The 22,117-nt window shown below is 32.7% G+C and overlaps 1 protein-coding gene across 2 annotated transcripts; it reads right to left on the minus strand.

The window, feature by feature from the left end:
• Window positions 1-18,666: 18,666 nt before the first annotated feature.
• LOC134281234 (uncharacterized) lies at window positions 18,667-21,894 on the minus strand. 2 transcript variants are annotated; one of them, XM_062763710.1, is made up of 3 exons: window positions 21,633-21,894; window positions 20,741-20,802; window positions 18,667-20,312 (listed from the first exon to the last, which is right to left on the minus strand). In XM_062763710.1, the coding sequence occupies exons 1-3, from the start codon at window positions 21,730-21,732 to the stop codon at window positions 20,154-20,156; spliced, it is 321 nt and encodes a 106-aa protein (XP_062619694.1). In that variant the 5' UTR covers window positions 21,733-21,894; the 3' UTR covers window positions 18,667-20,153. The 2 variants fall into 2 exon arrangements, with proteins under 2 accessions (XP_062619694.1, XP_062619693.1); XM_062763709.1 differs by having other exon boundaries at window positions 20,720-20,802.
• Window positions 21,895-22,117: the final 223 nt, after the last annotated feature.

The raw sequence follows: 22,117 nt of genomic DNA on the forward strand, positions 1-22,117 counted from the left end.
AGATACAATATATCTTCATTGTTCTTTCAGCTTCCATCAACATATCCAAGGCTCGTGGTAAAACAGAATTTGCATTGCAGGCATTTGGGACACAGAGACAAGCCATGCTGTGGGGCATCATCGGTCTTGCTATGATGATTTTCATACTTGTTCTATTGCATACTCGTATTCAAGTTGCCATGCGTGACAAGAAGAAAAAGAAACATATTTTTTACGAATAAGAGAGATGACATTCATTTACCTGAATATATTTTATCATAATTTTTTTTAAATTACTAAAATATGTATTCTAAACTCTAAAATTATGGTGAACATCTATGAATTCAGCTTTGATTTATAAGTCAGTGCTTTACGGCAATTTGAGTGTGTAAGTGTAATGTTTTTTTAAGAAATGAAATGAGCTATGTTATAAATTGTGATGTTTTTGTTAATATGCACTTAGTTTATAACACAGGGCACAAAATTTCTTAGCTCTTTAACTAATTACTGTAAACCAATCTTTATTTGCAATGACTTTATTTCGCGATCTACCGGTCGTAAAGTAGTTCGTGACAATCATTTTTCGCGACCAAGCCTATTTTGGATCTATTATTTACAGAAAGAGAGACTTTTAGGACCGGTTTGCGGAAAGATTTATTTGCAAAAACATGGCTCTCTACATCTGGAAAAAAGGCAGTGCGAGTTTGATTCAAACCCGGGCTCTTTATCCATGGATGCAGATTGGTTAAGTTTATAGTTCTTTCTTTAAAGTAGTTTTGTGATGAGTTCTTTGGAAATTTGTACGGCTGAGATAAAAGAACAAATTGTAAACTTAAGGAAAAAATATCAATGAAAATAAACAAAAAAAAAAATAATAATATTCTCTCTCTCTCACCACACCCAAATTAGAAAAAATAATAGACAGAAATGAATTACACAAATACATGTATCTGATACAAAGTTTATTACTTTAATTCAACAGTCTTTTTGTTCAATTCACGTATCAGATACAAAAATAGCTGTTCTTTTTAGAGATTAGGAAAAAAAGGTCACTTGAATAAATACTCTGTAAAATAGTTTTTGGAATTTCCTTTCAACTTTTATTCACATACACAATTTATTAACTAAATTTCACTTATCACTAGTCACGCTGAAGGACTCCTGCCACCACGTGCTGATCCGTCCCGATAAATACACCTGTGGACAAACGACTTCAGGGAATTTAAAAACGTAGTTGGTGGCCCAGACTCGCTGGTCTCACAATCGACATTCATCATTAAATTCTATAAGAAGAGATGGTAAAGGCAGGATAGCAGACAGCTGGATTCAATGCTTTTCTGTCTGTATAGGTCCGGTATACATGTGTTAACATTCCAGATGGGGTAGGGGACCTGTAAGCCAGACAGACATCAAACAGCATCTGAGTAAATATCACACCATTTACTCAGACAAATAAACTTCTTATTACTAGATTGTACTTCATTGTCAAGTCCTGAACAGTTTTACAAATGAAATTGATCTATTTTTCCAAGATTTATACAATGGAAATAAACCATTCTGAACTGACCAATATGCACCGTCACACTCCCGGTCATTATTTAATGTAGGTCATTATTCGCCTTCAAAATTATTTAGGATTTACAATTTAAAAATAAAATTCAAGAAGTGTATATTTTAAGAATCAGGGGGTTGGAAATTTTTAACCAATTAATTGGTTATCAATAAGAGTTCATGTCATTCGATTAAAACTGCATTTTTTTATCACAAAAATAATTCAATATCAGATTTTCTTTCATTTATTATAATTGATTTATTCTCTAAAATTACAGAGTTTTGCATTTGCTACAAAAGATTTAATTATGGTGGCTAGTATAGGACATGGTGTGAGAATTTTTTTTATTAATTCGTCGCCACGAAATTAAAATTCATGGAAAGGAAATAAATTCGTGGCCTTAAAATAAAATTCGTTGGAACGAAATAAAATTCGTCGCCACGAAATAAAAATTCGTTGGAACGAAATATAATTCGTGGCCACAAAATAAAAATTCGTGGCCACGAAATAAAATCGTACGTGCTATATAATGTCATTTAAGCTTCTTCTCTTGTATGTCATTCAATATGAAAGGACATGTATTATTATCATTCAATTGGACTGGGCCAAACGGTTTTTTGTTTAAATTTGTTATGGGTATTTAATAATATGTCTGAATCATCATTAATTATTGAAATTTGATTTTTGCCGGTTGATTAATTGCACGAAGAGCTGATGAACGAACAAAAAGTATCAATACTAAGAAAGCCCAGAAGGCTCATTCGAGATTGAAGATTCGAAATACGTACGAGATTCGAAATTCAGAGCGCCCGAGATTTCAACGCCCCATGAGAACGATATAAGCCAATAGTACGAGAGAGTCTATGATATAAGCAACTTGTCACATGTCTGATGACGTAAATTTCATTGAGAGTGTCAAAAAATGACCTGATTTATGTGTCCTGCAGTAATACTAGTATATGAAGGGGCTTGGAAATTATTATCGCATAAGTGATTTTGGATATATTGGTTTATTCTATCTATTTCCACTTTTTGAAAATCAGGTAGAAAAAGGTAAGATTCTATTTGGGAATAGGTGGAATTTTTGTGTAAACAAATAATTAACTATGAAAACATATAATAACAGTACAAACAATGATTATTGAACACATATTGAAATATAGGACAGGTATATTTGCTTCACTAAATTATAAATCAGACTTTTTCCTAATATTTGAAAGAAGAAAATGGATTTTTAATAAAATTAAATTATATTTTTTCTCTGTTAATAAATTCATTCTAAAATCCACCTATATGAATGCTTTTTTTAATAAATCTATTAATTTTATGTTCTTGAATTAAGATATTAATCGGCTTTTTCTTGTAAGACCTTTTTATTATTTCAAAAATTCAAAATAAATCATATTTCTCATAGATGTATTCATTATTTTCTGTCTTAAAATTTATAAAATATAGATAAATCTAAAGAGCAGATGTAATTAGTCTAGCTACTGTAAAAATAAATTAACTATCAAAACATCTATTCTTATTTGCAAGTGGGAATAGGGGAGGTCAACATTACCGCTACACTGGGAATAGGTGGAATTGGGATTTTTAAAAAGTAGAACACACCGATATATCATTACAGAAAGATCAAGGAAAATCCACGCAGATATGCGACAAAAGGGACCTACTCTGCCACTGATTTTTAAATAAACAAACATTAATCAGTGATTGACTATAAAAATCCTTACAATTACACGCTATTAATTTGAAACATCTAGCAATAAATGCGTGAAATGGATTGAAAAATGCACCGGACATAAGCTTAGCTACATGCAAATAACATATATATTCTCAGCTTTTTGTCTGTAGATCCGTGCGCGCGCCTATTAACACATTGGAGTCTAAATTACGAACCCAATCTGTCAATACACAAGATTCTTTATCTTTTATTTCGTGGCCACGAATTTAATTAAATTCGAATCGAATTTTTAAATCGTTCCAACGAATTTTATTTCGTTCCATCGAATTAAAAAAAATCTCATACCATGTCCTATACCGGCCACCGTTTTTTTATTGTAAGTCATACAAAATTCCAGGAATTATTTCCATAAAATTCAAATAAAAAACAAATAAACAAAGTATTTATTATCAATTATATTCAATTATATAAATTGTATTTATCATATCTAATAATAACAAAACAGATATTAAAGAAAGCGTTTCAGTTCTTTTTAAACCCGATTTTGTTAAAATCAGTGATACAATGGAATACACAATGATTTTGATAGAAAATAATTGACACAACAGGCTAAAAGATTTGAAGAAAAAAACGGACAATTAAAATTTGATTTTTTTCCCAAGCTCGACAAATATTATTCTGGCATCAGTTTATCCCAAAGTTCAAAGTAGCTACAGATTTGCAGCTCGCAGGTCAAAAAACAATATTGAAGAACGACCAGAGACTACCTGCAGTGACCTCCATTGATAAAAGTGTATATTTTTTGCGCACAAAAATGCACGGTTTCTCAATTTATTTCTAAGTATATATACATGTATAAAAATGATACTGCACAAGTGTGCCTGGCATATAGTCTTTTACTATACCCACAACAATACTATACGTACAAGTTATATACGAAGCGCGTTTAACGAAATTGATTGAAGAATTTCAGTCCCAGGATGGCCAAAATGGTTTCGGGGAATAATTTATTGTGAAAGAAGTAAAATTTATGTAAGGTAAACACAGTAATTTGTAATATTTTGAAATGGATGCTTAAATATACGCTGATATAAATCGAAAAACAGCGCAATTTTTTATGCGCAATGTGGAAACTTTTTTCAATCAGTAGCACTGTACATGTGTAGCTCTGTGTGGTCGTCCTTTCCAATTTGTTTTTAGACCAACGAGCTAAAGATCTTCAGCAAATTCAAAGGCAGGGTAAAACATGGATTTTCACTTGCTATTAGTCAAGGTCACTGGTGTAGCCAGGCGCAGGTCACCCCGGCATCTTCATTATAAACACAGTTATGGATTCCAAAACCCCGATGTTGTAAATCAAAAATATAAGACTCTTTTCCATTACACTTGGCATCGTCCAAGCAGATCTGACCACTTCCCTGTCCGAAAAAGGCAGCTGTGTGTGCAATGACATTTCTAGTTGAAAAAAAGAAAATATTTTATTTTCAAAATTTGCATTTAAAAAAGCTTGATCCCTGAAGAATGAAGATAGAAAAAAGGGTAAAATGACCTTGTCAGCAAATACAATTCATCATTGAGACAGAAACAGACTTAATTTTTTCATACTTAATTGATAGTCAAGTATCTATACAATGAATTGACGACGGATTTTCCCGTTGTTTTACGATAATGACGAAGAGCACACACTGGGTGTGATCTGATGGCAGCGGATGCTCACATCTCCATGACACCTGATCCCACCTCTATTGTTTTGGAGGTCCATGTTTGCTTGTTTCCATTTTGTATTGTTTTATGGACTTTGATATTACCTGGTAAATTCTGTTCGTTATCACAATATCCTACATGCCAAACCTCAAATTCTTGTTCAAGTACAATCGTAACATTATCATTTAATTAGATAAAAAATTACTTATTTCGTGTAAAATTGCTTTATATCGTGTTGCTTTTAAAAAAGTCTTAATTTGAAAATATTTTTGAAAGAAAACTGTCGTCTAAAATTAATGATGAAAATTAAATTAAACAGAAAAAAATTAATAGCTACTTAAGTTTTGCTGGTATAACCTGGGTAGGAATAAATTACTTTTTTTCTATAAATCGCTTCTTTAAATATATTGTTTATTTTTACCAATAATCCAATCAAAATTATCGTAAGGTTTCCTATCAAAGGGTGACTTTACCTAACTACATATCAGTTGATTAAATTTGTAGGCAACTCATAGATACAGAAGCTTCATTAAATAAGAATGTTAACAAAATATATGTTCGTAGGGATGTAAATCCAAGGATAACGGTAACTCACGAAATCCACGAACATTGGTCCTCCACAAACATAAGTGATTCCTTGGTATTTGCCAATCTGTAACAAATGAAAGATACGGTGAAAGCGAACTGTATCCAAGCTTCAAGGTTCATTAAATAGTACAAATCAGAAGAAGAGCAAATACGGGCTTCCGGAGGTGGGATCAGGTGCCATAGAGGGCTGAGCATCTTCCGCCGACCGCTCAAACCCGCCGTGCGCTCCTTGCCTTGATCGTAACGAAAAAAGCATGAAAATATCAATAAGCAATGAATGGTTTGATGGTGAGATAAAAAGATTCCAGAGAAAACGGCAAGGAAGAAAACTTATTTAATTGAAAGAACAAACAGTCAAAACAGGTACCATAATTATATATCTTATATATCATTGCCAGTCATTTTAGTGGAAAGAACATTGATGCTTATAAATCCTTTATGCCAATTTTCATTTTTTGTTTACTTTCATTATGTATAATTTTCCCCATTACAAGAATCCTAGCATACGACAGACAACAGCTGCGTTACTATAATTCCAGATATCATCACAGACTGTTCCCCAGGCTCCGTTATGAAATATTTCAACTCTTCCATTGTTGTAGGACCTACCATTGACAAGTCGTATGGTCCTTAGACCTAAACGTAACAAAAGACAATTTATAAGAAATGAATGTTAATGAAATCTCTTGCTGCAGAACTGTAGCCCTCCGAAAAAAAATATTGAAAGACCAGATTGTTAACGTGTACAGTGCCATCCATTGAAAATTGGGTATTTTTTATTGCGTACAAGTAAGTGCATCAAACCTCGATTTATTTCTTGGATACGTCTGCAAATTATTTAATTCGAACATAAATTTTATATTTACCTATCTCCATAATTATATCACATTAGAAAAATGTGTACAATAATTCAGAAAAGAAAGAAATAATATTGGAAAAAAAATGCATTTACGAAGTTCCTACATCTGTCTTTATAAACATTTTATTTAAAAAGAGAATGACTAAACCTACATATATACTCAGAGACTTTAAAAACGTCTATATTAAAAATGTATAATAAAACAAATTCACAATTTTGATTATCTAATATTTTGCCTCTGTATTTTGTTCTAAACACTTTAGGCATGTAAACATATCAACGATAAACGAAATCACTCATCCGTTAGTCAGCCCGTCTCACCCATGCTCACTTTCCTTAAGGTGCGGTCACACGATGAGACTTTTCATCCGATTTCCCATCCGATTTTTCCATCCGACTTGCTTTCGACTAAAATCTTACCGTGTGACCACCCGAGTCGAAAGTCGAAAGCGAAGTCTGAAAGTCGTTTGGAAATCGGATGGCCGTCTGATTTTCAATCGACTTTCTAAAGAAAATCGTGACGTCACAATTACATTTCCCGCGACACGAAATTAAGAAAAATTATGTAAAATAATAAGTTTTTAACTTTTTATATATAAACACGCCTGTGTAATGAAATAAAAAGAAAACTCCTAAACCTAAAATCATTGTGTGGAAAAGAAGAAATACTAGTACATGCATATAAAAAAATATCATCATGCATTCTTCAACCATAGTTTGCAAGCACGGAAATTCGTGTCTTTATTATGCATTTTATGATTTATCACAAATATTTTTTCGGTTATTTAAGAGCTAACTTTAATAGATTACACTTCATTCAATTCGTGAATATTATCAAAAATGGGTGTATTTCAAAATTAGCATACACTGTACATGTTACTGATTAAAATTAATTAAGATCTTTCATGCAATTTTTACATCGCTGTTAATTACTACATGTACCAGTATCTACAAAACATAGCAATTATATAGTAGAAACCCCCAGCGACAACTTCATTCTGTACCTTAAATTCCGAATTCTAGAAAATTAAAGTTAACAGTTTTAAATAAATTAACGAATTATTTTTATATAAATCTTAAATAAGTTACTAATCTCTTGATGGCGAACGCTTTTATTAAAATACATGCGAATACAACGCATTACATGTACATAAAACTAAGTGATCGTTTCATTTGTTTAGGCACCAGAAACTGGAGGGATTAGCCCCCCTCCCCCACTTTTTTTTTTTTAGAAAGATGGACATAATATAGGCATTAAACATTTAAACATTGGGATGTAGGTTTACCCCCCCCCCCCTTCAAGACTCTAGTTGCATTTTAGGTAAGAGGTAGGCCTAGTATTTGTAAAAAAAAAAAATGGCACTGAAAGAAGTTCGACACTCCCCTAACGAAATATGGTTTCCGGAATTGACCGATGGACACATTTTTTGCTTGTTGGCCAAGTTTTGCTTGTAAGTTTGATTTTTTTTTCTTTCACTTAGCCCGGCCCCCTTTCAATTTGCTTCCGTTGTCAATAATTTGGGAGGGGAAGGGGAACTTCTATATTTCTCTTACACAATTTTTTTTCTACAATAATCAGCAGTAATTTCCTTAATACATTCCAATAATCAGTTAATTTACATACTCTCAATCGAATTTATACATTTTTAAATCTTATTTTTAATTATATGATAAAGAAAATAGTCTATCCTTTAAGTATCAATATTTTTTTCGGAGAGCTACAGATCTGCAGCTATCCTTTAAGTAGCTACAAAATATTAATTTTGTTCCGCTTTTATAAAATCTTGAAGAGCGTCTTATAAACCGTTTATCGCCTATTCATTGATACTATTTTTCGTCAACGACTGGCCTATATATCATACAAAGTTAACTTTTGTGATGCATATCATTTCACCTTTGTCGGTAGACCGAAATGTATTGCAGATTTTTTTTGGCCGAAGTAAAAAGTAATAAACTTCGATTGATCATCTACTTTTGAGTGATCGTTGACATGTGTACCGTGTACACTACGTCAACATCAACGTCATAATGGGGTAAAATGACGTAATATTAATTGAAGGGATTTTTCCCATTCTTTTTATCCCGATAGAACAGAGACGTCTTTGAACAGAAATATAATTATGTACATCTATCTAAAAATTAATAACAAGTACCTGTTCATTTCTTGCTAAAATCGTTTGTAAATCGAATGTAAAATCGGATCGTGTGACCACCCGACCAATCGACTCCATCCGACTTACCTGAGCAAGTCGAATGAAAATCGGATGAAAAGTCGCATCGTGTGACCGCACCTTTAAGGTCAAGATCTAGTAAATGTCCTTAGACTAACTATTTGGTGCAAGATCCATTATGACGTCATAATCACTTTCAACTTTCTTTTTCCCGTACTTTACGGCTCTAATAGAATTATGTAGAAAATAAAGTATTTTCACGGTATTCAATTTGAAATCACCTGAAAAGTAGTCCGGATACCTATATTAAATTTAACATTTTTAAAAAGAAGAGACCAAGAACATACAAATTACCGTTTTCTGAAAGACTGTAGGCAATCTGGATACATTTTGTTTGTGTGATTTGGAGAAAACTCCCATATTCATGACTAATTTTCTTAATTTTTCATTGAAAATGGCAATTTGAAATATGGTTTTTCATCTTATTTTCCTACAAATTATGCCCCGAAACACCTTTTTTGACCAAGCTAAAGTTATGAAGCATCATTAAAGGAATTCATTTCTTGAATTTGATAAATCTGTAGGCACCCTTCATTTACTAGATTTTGACCTTAAAGCCAGTCACGTGCTTTACGAAGGAGTTTTTTCATCTCTCGTCACGTATACTTGTAAATTACACCATTTCAGACAGAATATATAGAGTTGACGTCATTCCAACCGTTGAATGAAATTCCTAGGCTGGCGGAGCAAAAGAAGTATGCATTTTTTGGTCTTGTTAAACCAACGCGATATCGCATGACGCTTCAATGTGCACCAATCTACAATTACAAGATTGTCGAGGAAATATCATGCCACTGGAAGTATCAAGAACCATCCTCGAAGTTGGCAGCAACACCTATCAACGAGACGTCAAGATGTCTTCATTATAGGCAACATCATTTGCGCGACAGGTTTTTGATGTCTGTTTCAACGTCAAAAAATGTTATAGGTTTTCATGGGAGACATATCCATCCTAGAATCGTGAGACGACGATTGAAAGAACATGGAATATTGTGTCGACGTCCATTGAAAGGTAATGTTCTTACTCAACATCATCGACGATTGAGCGTTATATGGGCACGAAAATTAATATCCTTGACAATCGTCGAAACTGGCGTGATGAAATGTTCAGTGATGAATCAAAACTCAACTTAACGCATGCTGATGGCAGACAATGGATTTACCGGCGGCGTCATGAACGTTTCGCTGCAAACTGTGTCATTTAGCATGGCAGATTCGGCGCAGGTTGTGTTATGGTGTGGGAAGCAATAAATCGTAATTTAAAGTCATCCTTGATTATTTTAAGGGACACTCTAACAGCCAGGCGCTATACTGATCAGGTACTATGTCCGAAACTTCTTCAAAGATCACCTAATCTGATGTCATCAGACTGTCAATAATCCATTGACGTTTCAGCAGGACAACGCAGGTTCACACACAGCCCGCATTACTATGGACTTTCTAAACGCTAATAAAGTTAAAAGTTAACATCTTGGAATTCCCAGCTCGATCTTCCGACCTTAATCTCATCGAACACACGTGGGACGAGCTGGGAAGACGGCTCAAAAGACGTCAATACCAATCCACAAGCGTACCAGAATTATCACAGACTCTACAGGAAAAGTGGAATAACATTCGGTCTGTATGCCAGTCCATGAGGACCCACTTGAGAGCATGGGAAGTTGCAAATGGTGGTCATACACGTTACTAATGAAAACGGAAAAAAAATGTTGACAGTGTAATTTTAACTGCTTGCCTTGAAAAACTCGGATAACAAATTTGTTGATTGTATTGGAAATGAAGAGATTAAATGAATAAATTATGATTTTTACTTAATTTCCTACAACATGTAACATAATATTTCTATGAAACTGAAAACAATTTCAATACGCGTTTTTAAAGTCCCCGAGTATACATGTATTTGTTATAACGCTACATCTATATTGAACGAAACTTATTGTGAGTCTTTCCTATTGTGGATTTACGATATTCATTTTTTAAAAACTATTTTCTGAGTATCCCTTTTTCCTTTCTATATTTCTATGGTGTTTCATGTTTTCAATATCTATGTATTAAAGGGGACCGACTGTGGTTTTCATAGCGCAATGTTTCGAACATCATTTTAAAATGAAGCGTATTTAATTTACTGTTTTAAAGCAACATTTTTTTTACTTTATTAATGAAGAACAAAATTAAGAAATGAGGGGTTTAAAAATGTAATTACAATTTTATATAACTGATGTTTTAAAATGATTTTTTGCGCAATTTACAGGTAGGTTGACGTCGTTATTTCACTCATTCAAAACCTAATTGCCTTGGCTTCGAGTACAAAGAGCAGCAAATGAACAGAAATAATGTTGGTTCCCTATTAAAATACGTAAAAAAGCTCAATTGAATGGATTATTTCTACATATATTAAACAGTTGCATTCCATGGTTACCATAGACATACCTGATACTTTCATGCAGACATATTTGTCCAGTTTTGTGCGAACACATTTAGAATCGTAATTGCATGTTATTTGTCCACATTTCTTATCTTTGTAATCAACCTGAAATGACAAAGGACTACTATTATTATAATCGATTGGAACAGTTGATTTTTTAAAACTAGATGAAATACATAATAATGGTAAAAACATCATCAATTTGTGCAGGTGTCACAACAGTATTAATTTCTGCTATATATTCTTACCAAAAATGCGCAAGTTTGAGTAGATGTAACTAATTCAAAACAAACTTCTGAGAAGTTTCCTTTTCAGATCTTGTAAAACCATTCTTTATAAAGATTTTAGTACCAAAAAATACATAGCCATCCAGCAAGGCACGCAAGTTTGTTTCGGTCGAAGTCGAGCAGGTGCTTGAAAATCTAGTCCAGGGCCTAATCACTCCCCACTCTTGACAGTATACAGAAAAATCAGCACGCCCTAAATTTTAATAAATCTGGTCAATACAGAAAGTTTACGTGTTGTTTTTTATCTCATAAAAAAATTCAGCTCCAGTCTCGTATCAAAATGCCCGAATCGGAAGGGAAGATTCCGGGATTATTTTGCGTCAGCCATGATTTGACGTGAACCAAAGTGTAATACTGTTATGACACCTGCAATTAAACTTAAATTTTTTCCTTGCCGGTATATTGCTATTTTCCCGATCTATGATGATTATTCAATGTATTTACCAAGTTTCATAAAAATCCGTCCAAAGATAGGAAAGTTACGGGCAAAACTCTGTGACAGGGGGCTTCGCGGTGAACACGGATTTCTAAAAATATGGCAAAAGTTGAACTGTATGTAATGATCTTGCGCGTTAAACTTGTGCGGTTTTTTCGTTTTAAGTTTTTAATGGATACATACTGATTCATATGAGGATGAAAAATTGTTCAAAATAAGTTTGCTTTTTATAACAGGGCGAAAGAAATAGTTTTTGTCATAAGGTTGGGGGGTGGGGTTAAAAAGGGCACCGAAAAAATAAATATTATTGAAATAATAATTTTTTTTCTGCTTAATTACGATTGATTTACCTCAATAATTATTTTTTCCGACCGGATTTCTTTGTCTGTTACCAATATGTTCCAAATAAACCGATATTTACACATATTCAGAATTTTTATTTTGCTCCGAGTGTGGTCTAAATTTTTTAAATTTATAGATTTTAAAATTATTTATGAGTAAATAATGTTAACGAGTGTGATGGCAAGGTATTTTTTAAGCTGTCCTCTAAATTTCATGCATTTCTCTCAACCCGATACATCCAAATCAGGCCGCGGTGTGGCCAACATAATTTATTCTAGAGGAAATCTGGACTAATTTTCTATGCTCCATTAAACATGAACGAACAGCAATGACGGCCGAAAAATGCCATTATTTCTCATTTTCCGTCTAAACTCACAAAATAAAACCTTAATTCTTAGACTACAATATTTCTAAGTACAAAATTCGGTTTTACTGCAGGTGTCACAACAGTATTAATTTCTGCTATATATTCTTACCAAAAATGCGCAAGTTTGAGTAGATGTAACTAATTCAAAACAAACTTCTGAGAAGTTTCCTTTTCAGATCTTGTAAAACCATTCTTTATAAAGATTTTAGTACCAAAAAATACATAGCCATCCAGCAAGGCACGCAAGTTTGTTTCGGTCGAAGTCGAGCAGGTGCTTGAAAATCTAGTCCAGGGCCTAATCACTCCCCACTCTTGACAGTATACAGAAAAATCAGCACGCCCTGAATTTTAATAAATCTGGTCAATACAGAAAGTTTACGTGTTGTTTTTCATCTCATAAAAAAATTCAGCTCCAGTCTCGTATCAAAATGCCCGAATCGGAAGGGAAGATTCCGGGATTATTTTGCGTCAGTCATGATTTGACGTGAACCAAAGTGTAATACTGTTATGACACCAACTACAGATATACATTAAATATATGTATTTGCTATGTGTAGCAATGAAAATATTGGTTCAAAATAATAGAAGATAAAGATTTTTACACCGCATAACACATGTATGAATTGAAAAAAAAATGTTTGTTAAATACATGTTATGACATAGTGAAAACTTACGTTTATTAAAAAAGGGAAATTTTGTGCATAATAAATGAAATGCATTGAAAATTTGTCTTGCATTTTACACAGTAAGAGCCAACCTAACATATACACTGCTAACTAGTTATATATAATTAATCATATTCAAGGATGAGAATTATACTGTTTAAGGACATGTTTACACATTTAACGAGTTGTGATGATTTATAAAATGCTGCATCCTGTATAAACCTACTGAAATATTGAACGTACTTTAAGACTGGAAGAGAAAATGTTCAATGTATTTGTCTCTTGAAAATCTTCAGAAAGGATAAACACAAACACAAACAAATGGATGCAAAATATTCCTTTGTTTACTAAGTCAGAAGACAAAGAACATGATATGGTTTTAATAAAAATCTGTTAATGGATGTTTTCGAATGCTACATGTAATTGTACTCATGAACTTGTGCATTTTGCCCCATTTTTTCTTAAAATATTACAAAAACCATCAGTTTTCAATAGACTTTTGCTGCTTTCAACTTACATTTACCAAATATATGACACCATATTTCCAGAGTGATCATTTTATGATTGAATGATTTATTTTATTCATACAATCAACTTATATGAAAGTCAATGTCATTACTTTTTAAAAGAACATTAAATGTTTAGGGCACACTAAAGCTTAAACTGTACCTTCTTCTTCTTTAAACACTGTACTTCATACTTACAAGTTTGAAAGACACACAAACTACATTATGAAATTAGTATTTCTTTGAAAATAAAATTGTCCTCATCAACTATAGATAAACTCAAATATTTTTTTCTGACTGTTCAGTTGTTCAATTCACATATATAGTAATATATTTGGGGCTGAACTTAATTGAGAGGCACTTGGTAAAGGCTTCACATTCTCGAAAAAAAAAACTTTTAGAGCTCTGCTATCAGTCACTTTGAAGAACAAACGGGTTTACTTTTTAAGGCTGCCTATTTTCGGTCGATTAAGAACATCGATTGGGTGCAAAAAAACATCGGAAGCGAAAGTAGTTTTAATTGAGATTCAAAAACATAATTAAAAATTGGTTTGTCGTACCACTTGGCCTCTGCAACTGGTCGATTGCAATGTGTTACTTTCAGTTAAATAGAAATAGTTTTTTAATTACATTAATTAGGATACACGTAACTATTCCATGTTTAATGCATACATGTACATGTACCAGTTAATGCAGATGCAATAATATGTCAATGAAAACCAATTCCATTTCCTATCTTAAATAATGCCTTTTAAGGACAATGTTCGAGGTTTGTCCCAAAATTCCGTTGTTTTTTAGGAACCCTATGTCATACATTAAAGAAACTTTGTATATGATTAAACCAACACTATCTTATAAATTCATGGACAAATACTAAGTAACTTCAAAAATTATTCGAATTTAAAAGACACATTTCATTGTCCGGTGTAGATAGAACCTGCAAAAAAGGCTCAATATCCAAAAGTTGCAATTAAGATTTGGTAGATTATATTTGAAATCCTACGGAAAAGTAATAACTACCCCGTCTTTTTTTTAATAGAATTGAAAATTCTAAATACTGTTTTATTAACTAGATTTCCTCAAATTTTGGCGTTTATGCTTTCATTAATATGAATTTTATAACGTTTTATATACATGGGGTAGAACTCCGACTTTTTGAGAAATGGCGGCAGCGTTGGCACAGGCGGCGCACTGAACTATGATCACGCGTTTTGATCCTGAATTCACTATTTCAGAAATGGACCAAGTCATATATGTTTTGTAGAATAGGAAACATTTTTTCGTCCTTAGTATTTGAAATGACTAAAACGGTTTTTCTATGTATATGTGAATAACAGTAACTAAAATAAAATAAAAGACTGGGCTAGGATATGGGAAAAGAGTTTCATTGTGACTCCATTAGAGAAAAGAGACGAAAAGCCCGAAGAAACAAGGCGTTTTCAACTTATTATTAATTCATACCTGTACATGCTTATACTTTTTTTTTTTTTATACATATTTTAATGTTTGATCATATAGTAATCAAGATATTTCACATTTATAACTACCACCCTTTCGTTTAATTTAAGAATTTGATTCTGCTAATTGTATTATTTTCTTAAAAAAATTTTGAACCGTTGACATTTGTATTTTTTGACGTTGCCGATTACTCCGGGTTTTAGAGAACGATATCACTTTGAATATTATTACTGTAGAACTACTTTTTTCCGCATGGTATAAATTAACGCTATGTACGTAGTCATCAATTTTCCGCGGAAATTTGTCTAAGCGTACTTAATATAAAAGTAAGGCATTTAGTGACAGTCTAAGAAATCCGCATAATTTTCTACTCGCGAATCCAACAGAAATTGAAATTCCGCGGAATTATGACCCCATGGAAAATATACGTCTACAGTACTCGGAAAGTGTTCAAGTAAACATGATAAAACTTTGTAAATTATCTGCCAAGAATCCGCTATATCCAACCCAACCTGAAAATTTTATAAAGATACACTAACTTCTTCAAAAATACTCAGTCTTAGAAATTTGGGAACAACCCTCGTACTGGACAATGGCATTTGCAGATTTGAAATTCAAATGCTAAAAGTCTATTTAATCACTTTCAGAAATAAGAGCGGTCTCATCTGATAAGAACAATAACAAAAACACGCTGTGTTGTTTGAAGAAACAGTTTTTTTTTTAAAGGAAATTGCATATTTGAGATCAGAGGTTGCGCTTAATACGAAGTAATATAGCAGGAAAATGACAATTCATTACGACATAATGTATTAATTAGCCAGAAAATGTCTTTGCTTCTGACAGAGACGCAGTCAACGAGAGTCTCGTATACAATAAAAAATGCATTGTCAAAAGGGACAAAAAGTCATCTTATGTGAACATTATTCATTACATCTAAACATGATGTTTTAGAATGGAATAACAAAAAAAACTAGAGCCGAGCTCGTTGCAAAGCAACGAGTAGGTCTTCCGTTGGAGCTGTGGACAGGAAGTGCCGACCTTGGGTCAAGGTCACTTCACTTTCTTACAAGAACAACCTCTATTCTAAGGATGAGCCTCTTGTGAATCTTAATTACAAAGTTATGGTTAAACATTTTTTCTCTCTGTCAGTGACTTTGATTTGCCTTCATCAAGGTCATGACACATCTCCTAATTATGAATAATCTATGTTTCAAGTACGAGCCTCCAATGATTTTTATTTATTAATTCGTAGCGTGGAAAAGAAAATATTTTTTCTGTAGGTGACCCTGATCTCTATACAGAATTACCTTAAATCTGTGTCAAGACAAACCCTCAATCTCAAACAATTTTTTTTTATTAGAAATTCATAAACCTGACAGGCATTTTACAGCTTTTTCTGTCAGTGACCCTGAATTTGTTAAAATGGCATTATTTTTAGTCATCTGAAAACGGAGGACCATAAGCAGTCGATCAAAGGCCAGGTTGAATTTATACTATTTTCTGAGTCAAAATAATACAAAACCTTTTTCTCACAAGAAATCTCTGTATCAAGTATGAGCTTCCAGATATTCTCGATTACATATATAAATGGCTCGGACAAAACATTAACTCTTTCTCTAGTGACCTTAAATTTGCCGTAATATTGTCTTGAACCAATGCCATGACACACCCTAGAGCCATTGGAAATCTTTGTATCGAGTGGTATGAGCTCCCAGATTCTACATAAATTTAAAGCCTGGCCTGGGAAAACCTTGAGAGGCAGAAGGACAGCTGGACAGTGAAAAAGACAATGTTATTCCTAACCCATCCACCCCCACCCCACCCCCAAAATTCACAATTACTTTGTTTGCGGTGGTACATCTTCCTATTTTAAATTTTGAATACCTATTCCGGTCATGATTTGAAAAATAGTAATCTTTATTACATGTATATCAGGAAGCTTTCGTACGTATGGTTTCTCATTCTTGCCCAGAAGTTCGTGAGAATATTTTTTTTTAAAGACCCCCTCCTAATTTAGCTAATCGTTTTTCTACATTATCTTCATTTTATATCCCCCCAAGGTTGCTGATCATGATCAAAAACACGTTAGGCCGAAACAACATGGGTTTATACACGCCGTTCAATTTATTTACATTTTACATACAGGAGGAAGCGCATGGATGAAAGATTAAAGAAAATTCCGGATGTACAACAGCACCCGTGCATGGACTTCATTTTAGTACTACATATTGTGCTTGAAGTTGAATAATATCTATAAACTAGAGCAAAGCTCGTTGCAAAGCAACGAGTAGATCTTCCGTCCGGAAGTAGCTTTCATTTTTAACAAAAATGAGAAAGAATGCCCTAAAATGCTTTCAATCCTTTGAAGCTATGTTAATTAATGCAAAAATAAGCCATTTTTTGCTTACTTCCGGTTTAACCGGAAATGACGACAACGCAAGGAAAATTAATTTTTAAGCTCCCAGAGACATATGTTACCCAAAAACTTGTCAGAAAGGGCAAAAATACGCGTTTTTCGACTACTTCCGGTTTAGCCGGAAGTGACGATGCTGGACGTATTTTGACGACTCCATTAGATTAAGCTTGACATTTTCAACAACTTTGCTTCTTTGATGTATAACAAATTCTCAATACTTTTTGAGATATCTGGAAAAAACTTTTGGCCCCTCTAGATCCCTTAACTTAGGGGTCAGCCCTTTTTCAGACATATCATTTGAAAGATCTTCTAATTCTGCACAAATTATGTTCTATATATTTTAACAAAATATTTTTAGTTTAGAAGATAAAAAGCAAAATATGAGTAATTTTTGGTTCTTTTAAGGTGGCTAAGGACACCTGACCCCAAAAAAACCTGTCAATAGATTTTGTTGAAATTTTCACAAGGTGTAAAGGGATGTGTAATGAACACTTAGTCGAAATATGAACATGGCATTGTGGGTAAATTACGGAACCAGGGGGTAATGAGTTACCTCCCCTTTCCAGTCACTCCAAAAATCATAATACAAGATAATTATTACCCATAAAAAATTTATTGTGCAATATGCATTCAATATTAAAAATTATTTTTAAACAATATTGATACTATTAACTTATTTAAACAATGGATTGTCTGAACATATATAAATTAAGAGAATAATCCATGTAGAACATTTGAAATTCGACCAATTTGGCCATTTTCATGCACACAAATTTGACACTTTTTAAATTCTAAAAAAAAATCTGTCCAATAGAATTTTTATTTTTTATCATTATATGAAAGATCTGTCTAATACTATTCTTCACTCAAAAAATCTTGGTCACATTGAGGGCTAATAAAGGTAACAGATGGTCCACAACTACCCCCCCCCCCCTCTTTTGGTTTCCCATCCTAAAGGTAAGAATAATGATTAAAGTGGCTATTCAAAAAAATGCAGAGCAAATTAGGGAAAAACAAATGAAGAAATAAATTAGAAAAATCAATTGCTAATAAATGACTAAAGAAAATATTTTATGAAATAACAGTACATATAGAGTAACAACCCCCCCCCCCCGTCCTCTCGCAATAAAACATGTAATTAAACCAACATTGAAATTATCCATAAAAAGTTCCTCAACAAAATTAAAATATGAATTTATATTTCAACAATAGATACTTGAACAAAAATGTAATTAAAAAAAAAAACATTTAAATATTCTTCAACGTGATCCCTTTTGATTACTTTCATGCAAACAAATTCTATGTTTTCTTATAGATTTCTAAAAAATATATTGTATGACAAAAATGTCCAATACTATTTCTCACTCAGAAATCTCGGTTGCATTAAGAGGCAATTAACTACATGTATTAAGTTACAGAATGGTCTAATACACCCCCTCCTTTTATGCATCTGATATTTTTTCATTGCAATGTCAAAAATCCCCCTAATTATTAACATGTCAAATGTATTCTACTTAATTTGTCAAAAAATACATTTTGGTCATACAGAATAAAGAAATCCATCTGACATAGCACTGCAAAATTCACAAATTTCTATTTCATAGAATAATAAGAATATCATTGAAAAAATATGATCAGTACTCTTTCAAATTGATCAAAAGTCATTTTATTCCATGAGCAGGTAGGATAATAACATTTAATAGGCCATTCCAAGTCTTTTTCTGTTTGGCATTCAATCGCACCTTGGTTTTTGACACCTACATGTATCAGACAATCAAACAAAATCAGAACCCATACACTTGATTATTTTTGTTGACATCTTTGAGTTCTGTCAATTTCTCAAATATGTACAATAAATATGTCATAGGTAGTGTACTTTAGGCATTTAAATCTATTATTTTGATTTTGCTGAAGAATAGATATTTCTGCCAGAAAAGCAGATTGATGAAATAAAATCCTCAGATTTACACTATTATTATAACTATCGACATGATACACGTACATTCTGTGTTTTATTTTTTAGGCTATATTTTTATTTACAAATAGGTACATGTAGGTAGGTTTTTGATTGAAGGTTGGACGCTAAACAGAGAAAAAAAAACATGAAATGGGCTTAGTCTAAAACCGTCCTTGACCTGAGACATAAAATTACATAAACTATACCTAAAAATTAAAAACAAAATGACAATGCTGCACTGGGACAAAACACTTGATGCAGGACATTTCATATAAAAAGTTAAAAAAAAAAAGATTCTACATGAATATTTGGAGCAGCTTATTAAAAAGCCTGAAAAACACTCACAGTGTAGATTATGCATAATAGAGAATATCTGTTGATTGGCCTATTACTGAACCCGACATCACAAGTCGACATTAAATTATGCATACATTTTTTTTAAAAAGAATAATCTACACTCTACAGCAGTGTAATACTGCAACTGACATATACAAAACATAACATAGTACATTAAACATGAAAGGCTGCATGTGGAGTGATCTATTACCACACCAGACATAAAACAGGGTAGATTAAATATGAAAAATGGAAAAAAATCTATATGTGGAGTGATTAGTTTCCACTTTAAACGTAACACTCAATCAAGAGATACATGTACCCGGTAATATAAAGCTGACAAAGAAAAGTAGTCTATTGACTATGTTAGTTTATTTTCAACAAGCGATTCTTGTCCTGCTCTTTGTTGGAAGGGGTGGAAAATCATTCTTCCGTCGAGCTGCAGTAGTTGAATCATCATCAGCATGAATGGTCTAAACTTCATATTCATATACCTTGTACTCTGTACTGATGAATCTATCTGTAATTTATAAAATTTAACAAATACAATATTATCTGCAGTCAACATCAAACTTTTTTTCTGTATAGATTTGTATAGGAACAAATTTTTAAAGGTATAACAACAAAATATATTTCTCACAATGTCTATATCTTATATATAGAATTTCGGTGAAAAAAAACATATATATGTAACAGGAAAAGAGAAAATGTATGGATGGACCGGGAATCAAACCTGAGACCCCTGCATCACTAGTCATGTGCTATACAGACTGAGCTACCCTGGACGATATATATCCATGGCCCAAACCATTACATATTACATACATGTATATATAACTTGCAAAAATTTACACCTCATACATGTAAATTGCCAATTTTCTACACTTTAATATTAAATTTATCATAGCAAAATTTAAATGACTTAACCATAATCACTATTATGCTGACATCAAGATCCCCTGGTCTGCTATGGGTTGGTGGTCCTATACCAGAAAGTACCATCTTGATGGCTGAAAAAAAAATAGATCAAATAAATATACATGTATACCAGCAAAACCAAAATTTAATTATATTAATTGATTGGCAAATCACTTTTTAACCAGTAAATCTAACATTAAATTAAAATGTCCCACTGCCTGGCCAATATTCTAACTATACAGCAGCTGTAATATAAAGATTTGTCAATTTCATCAGACCAGCAAACAACATGTAAACAGTTTCAATGTTTACCACACTGACACAGTTTTTACCAGTGAAGAAAAACAAAAATAATCTGTCCAGGGTTCGACCCTTAGGGTAGTCCGCTGGCCCGCGACAACTGAATATTGAGTTTGGACTACTAAACATGCCTTTAAACTTGCCCTGCAGGGCTACTGTAAATTTTACCAAACTGAAACACTCACTCAGAGCAACAAAAATAATTATAATATACACAAAATTTACCTGATTATTGATAAATTAATTTACTTTTCAAACATGTTTTATCCCAAAATCATTTTTTTAAGTCAAAATGTAAATACTGTAAAGGTGAATCGAAATACCCTAAATGATTATAAAATGTAGAATTTTTTGAATAGAAATATATCTTAGGTACAATCTGACAAAAATTAGCCCCCAGTGATCTTGGAAATAAAAATAAATTATCTGTCCTTCACTGTAAATACATAATCTGACACCCATGAAATTTGCCCCTCCCTCCCACCCCCATCAAATGAATGACAGTCCCTTTATTACATTTTCTTAATTTACTAATACTCATAAGGGTGAAGTTTAATGCTGAATTAAAATAGGCCTATTATCATGAAAGTATGTCATGTAAATATCTATAGATCTGACTTACCAAGAGCTACTTTTGAGTTGATATCAACAGTGATCATAAGCCTCTCCATCGTATTACTTTCGGGGCCGGGATTTCCCGTGGAAAGTGTCGATAAATCCATAAATAATACAGTACTATCAGACCCATTTACATGTAGGCCTAATGTATTGATACAATAAAGTACCTAGTCACCATCGCTTTCAAAGTTTTTGGAAAAGATACAAACGATATCACTGTGACTGAGAGCATAAAACTGATTTGTCAAGTTCCTCATCTCAGCAAATCTTCGTCCCTCTTTCGATTTCATCCATGTCAGAGCATGATTGAGATTCAAACCAGCAGCGTCGTCTGCTTTAGAATAGGGGGTGCTAGTCGGTCGTTTGCGATACACAGACATTTTAGTTCATAAAAAAGTTTTATAGTTTTCTGTTTCTTAAGATGTGTATTCTCTCATTCGCTCTAATTTACTTGATCTACCTTTACAGCTGAGCGTTCCTATAACGTTT

Source organism: Saccostrea cucullata, unplaced genomic scaffold (genome assembly GCF_032062105.1).
Source record: "Saccostrea cucullata isolate Sc308-1 unplaced genomic scaffold, CSIRO_AGI_Scuc_v1 ctg6271, whole genome shotgun sequence".
Taxonomy (NCBI): Eukaryota; Metazoa; Mollusca; class Bivalvia; order Ostreida; family Ostreidae; genus Saccostrea; species Saccostrea cuccullata.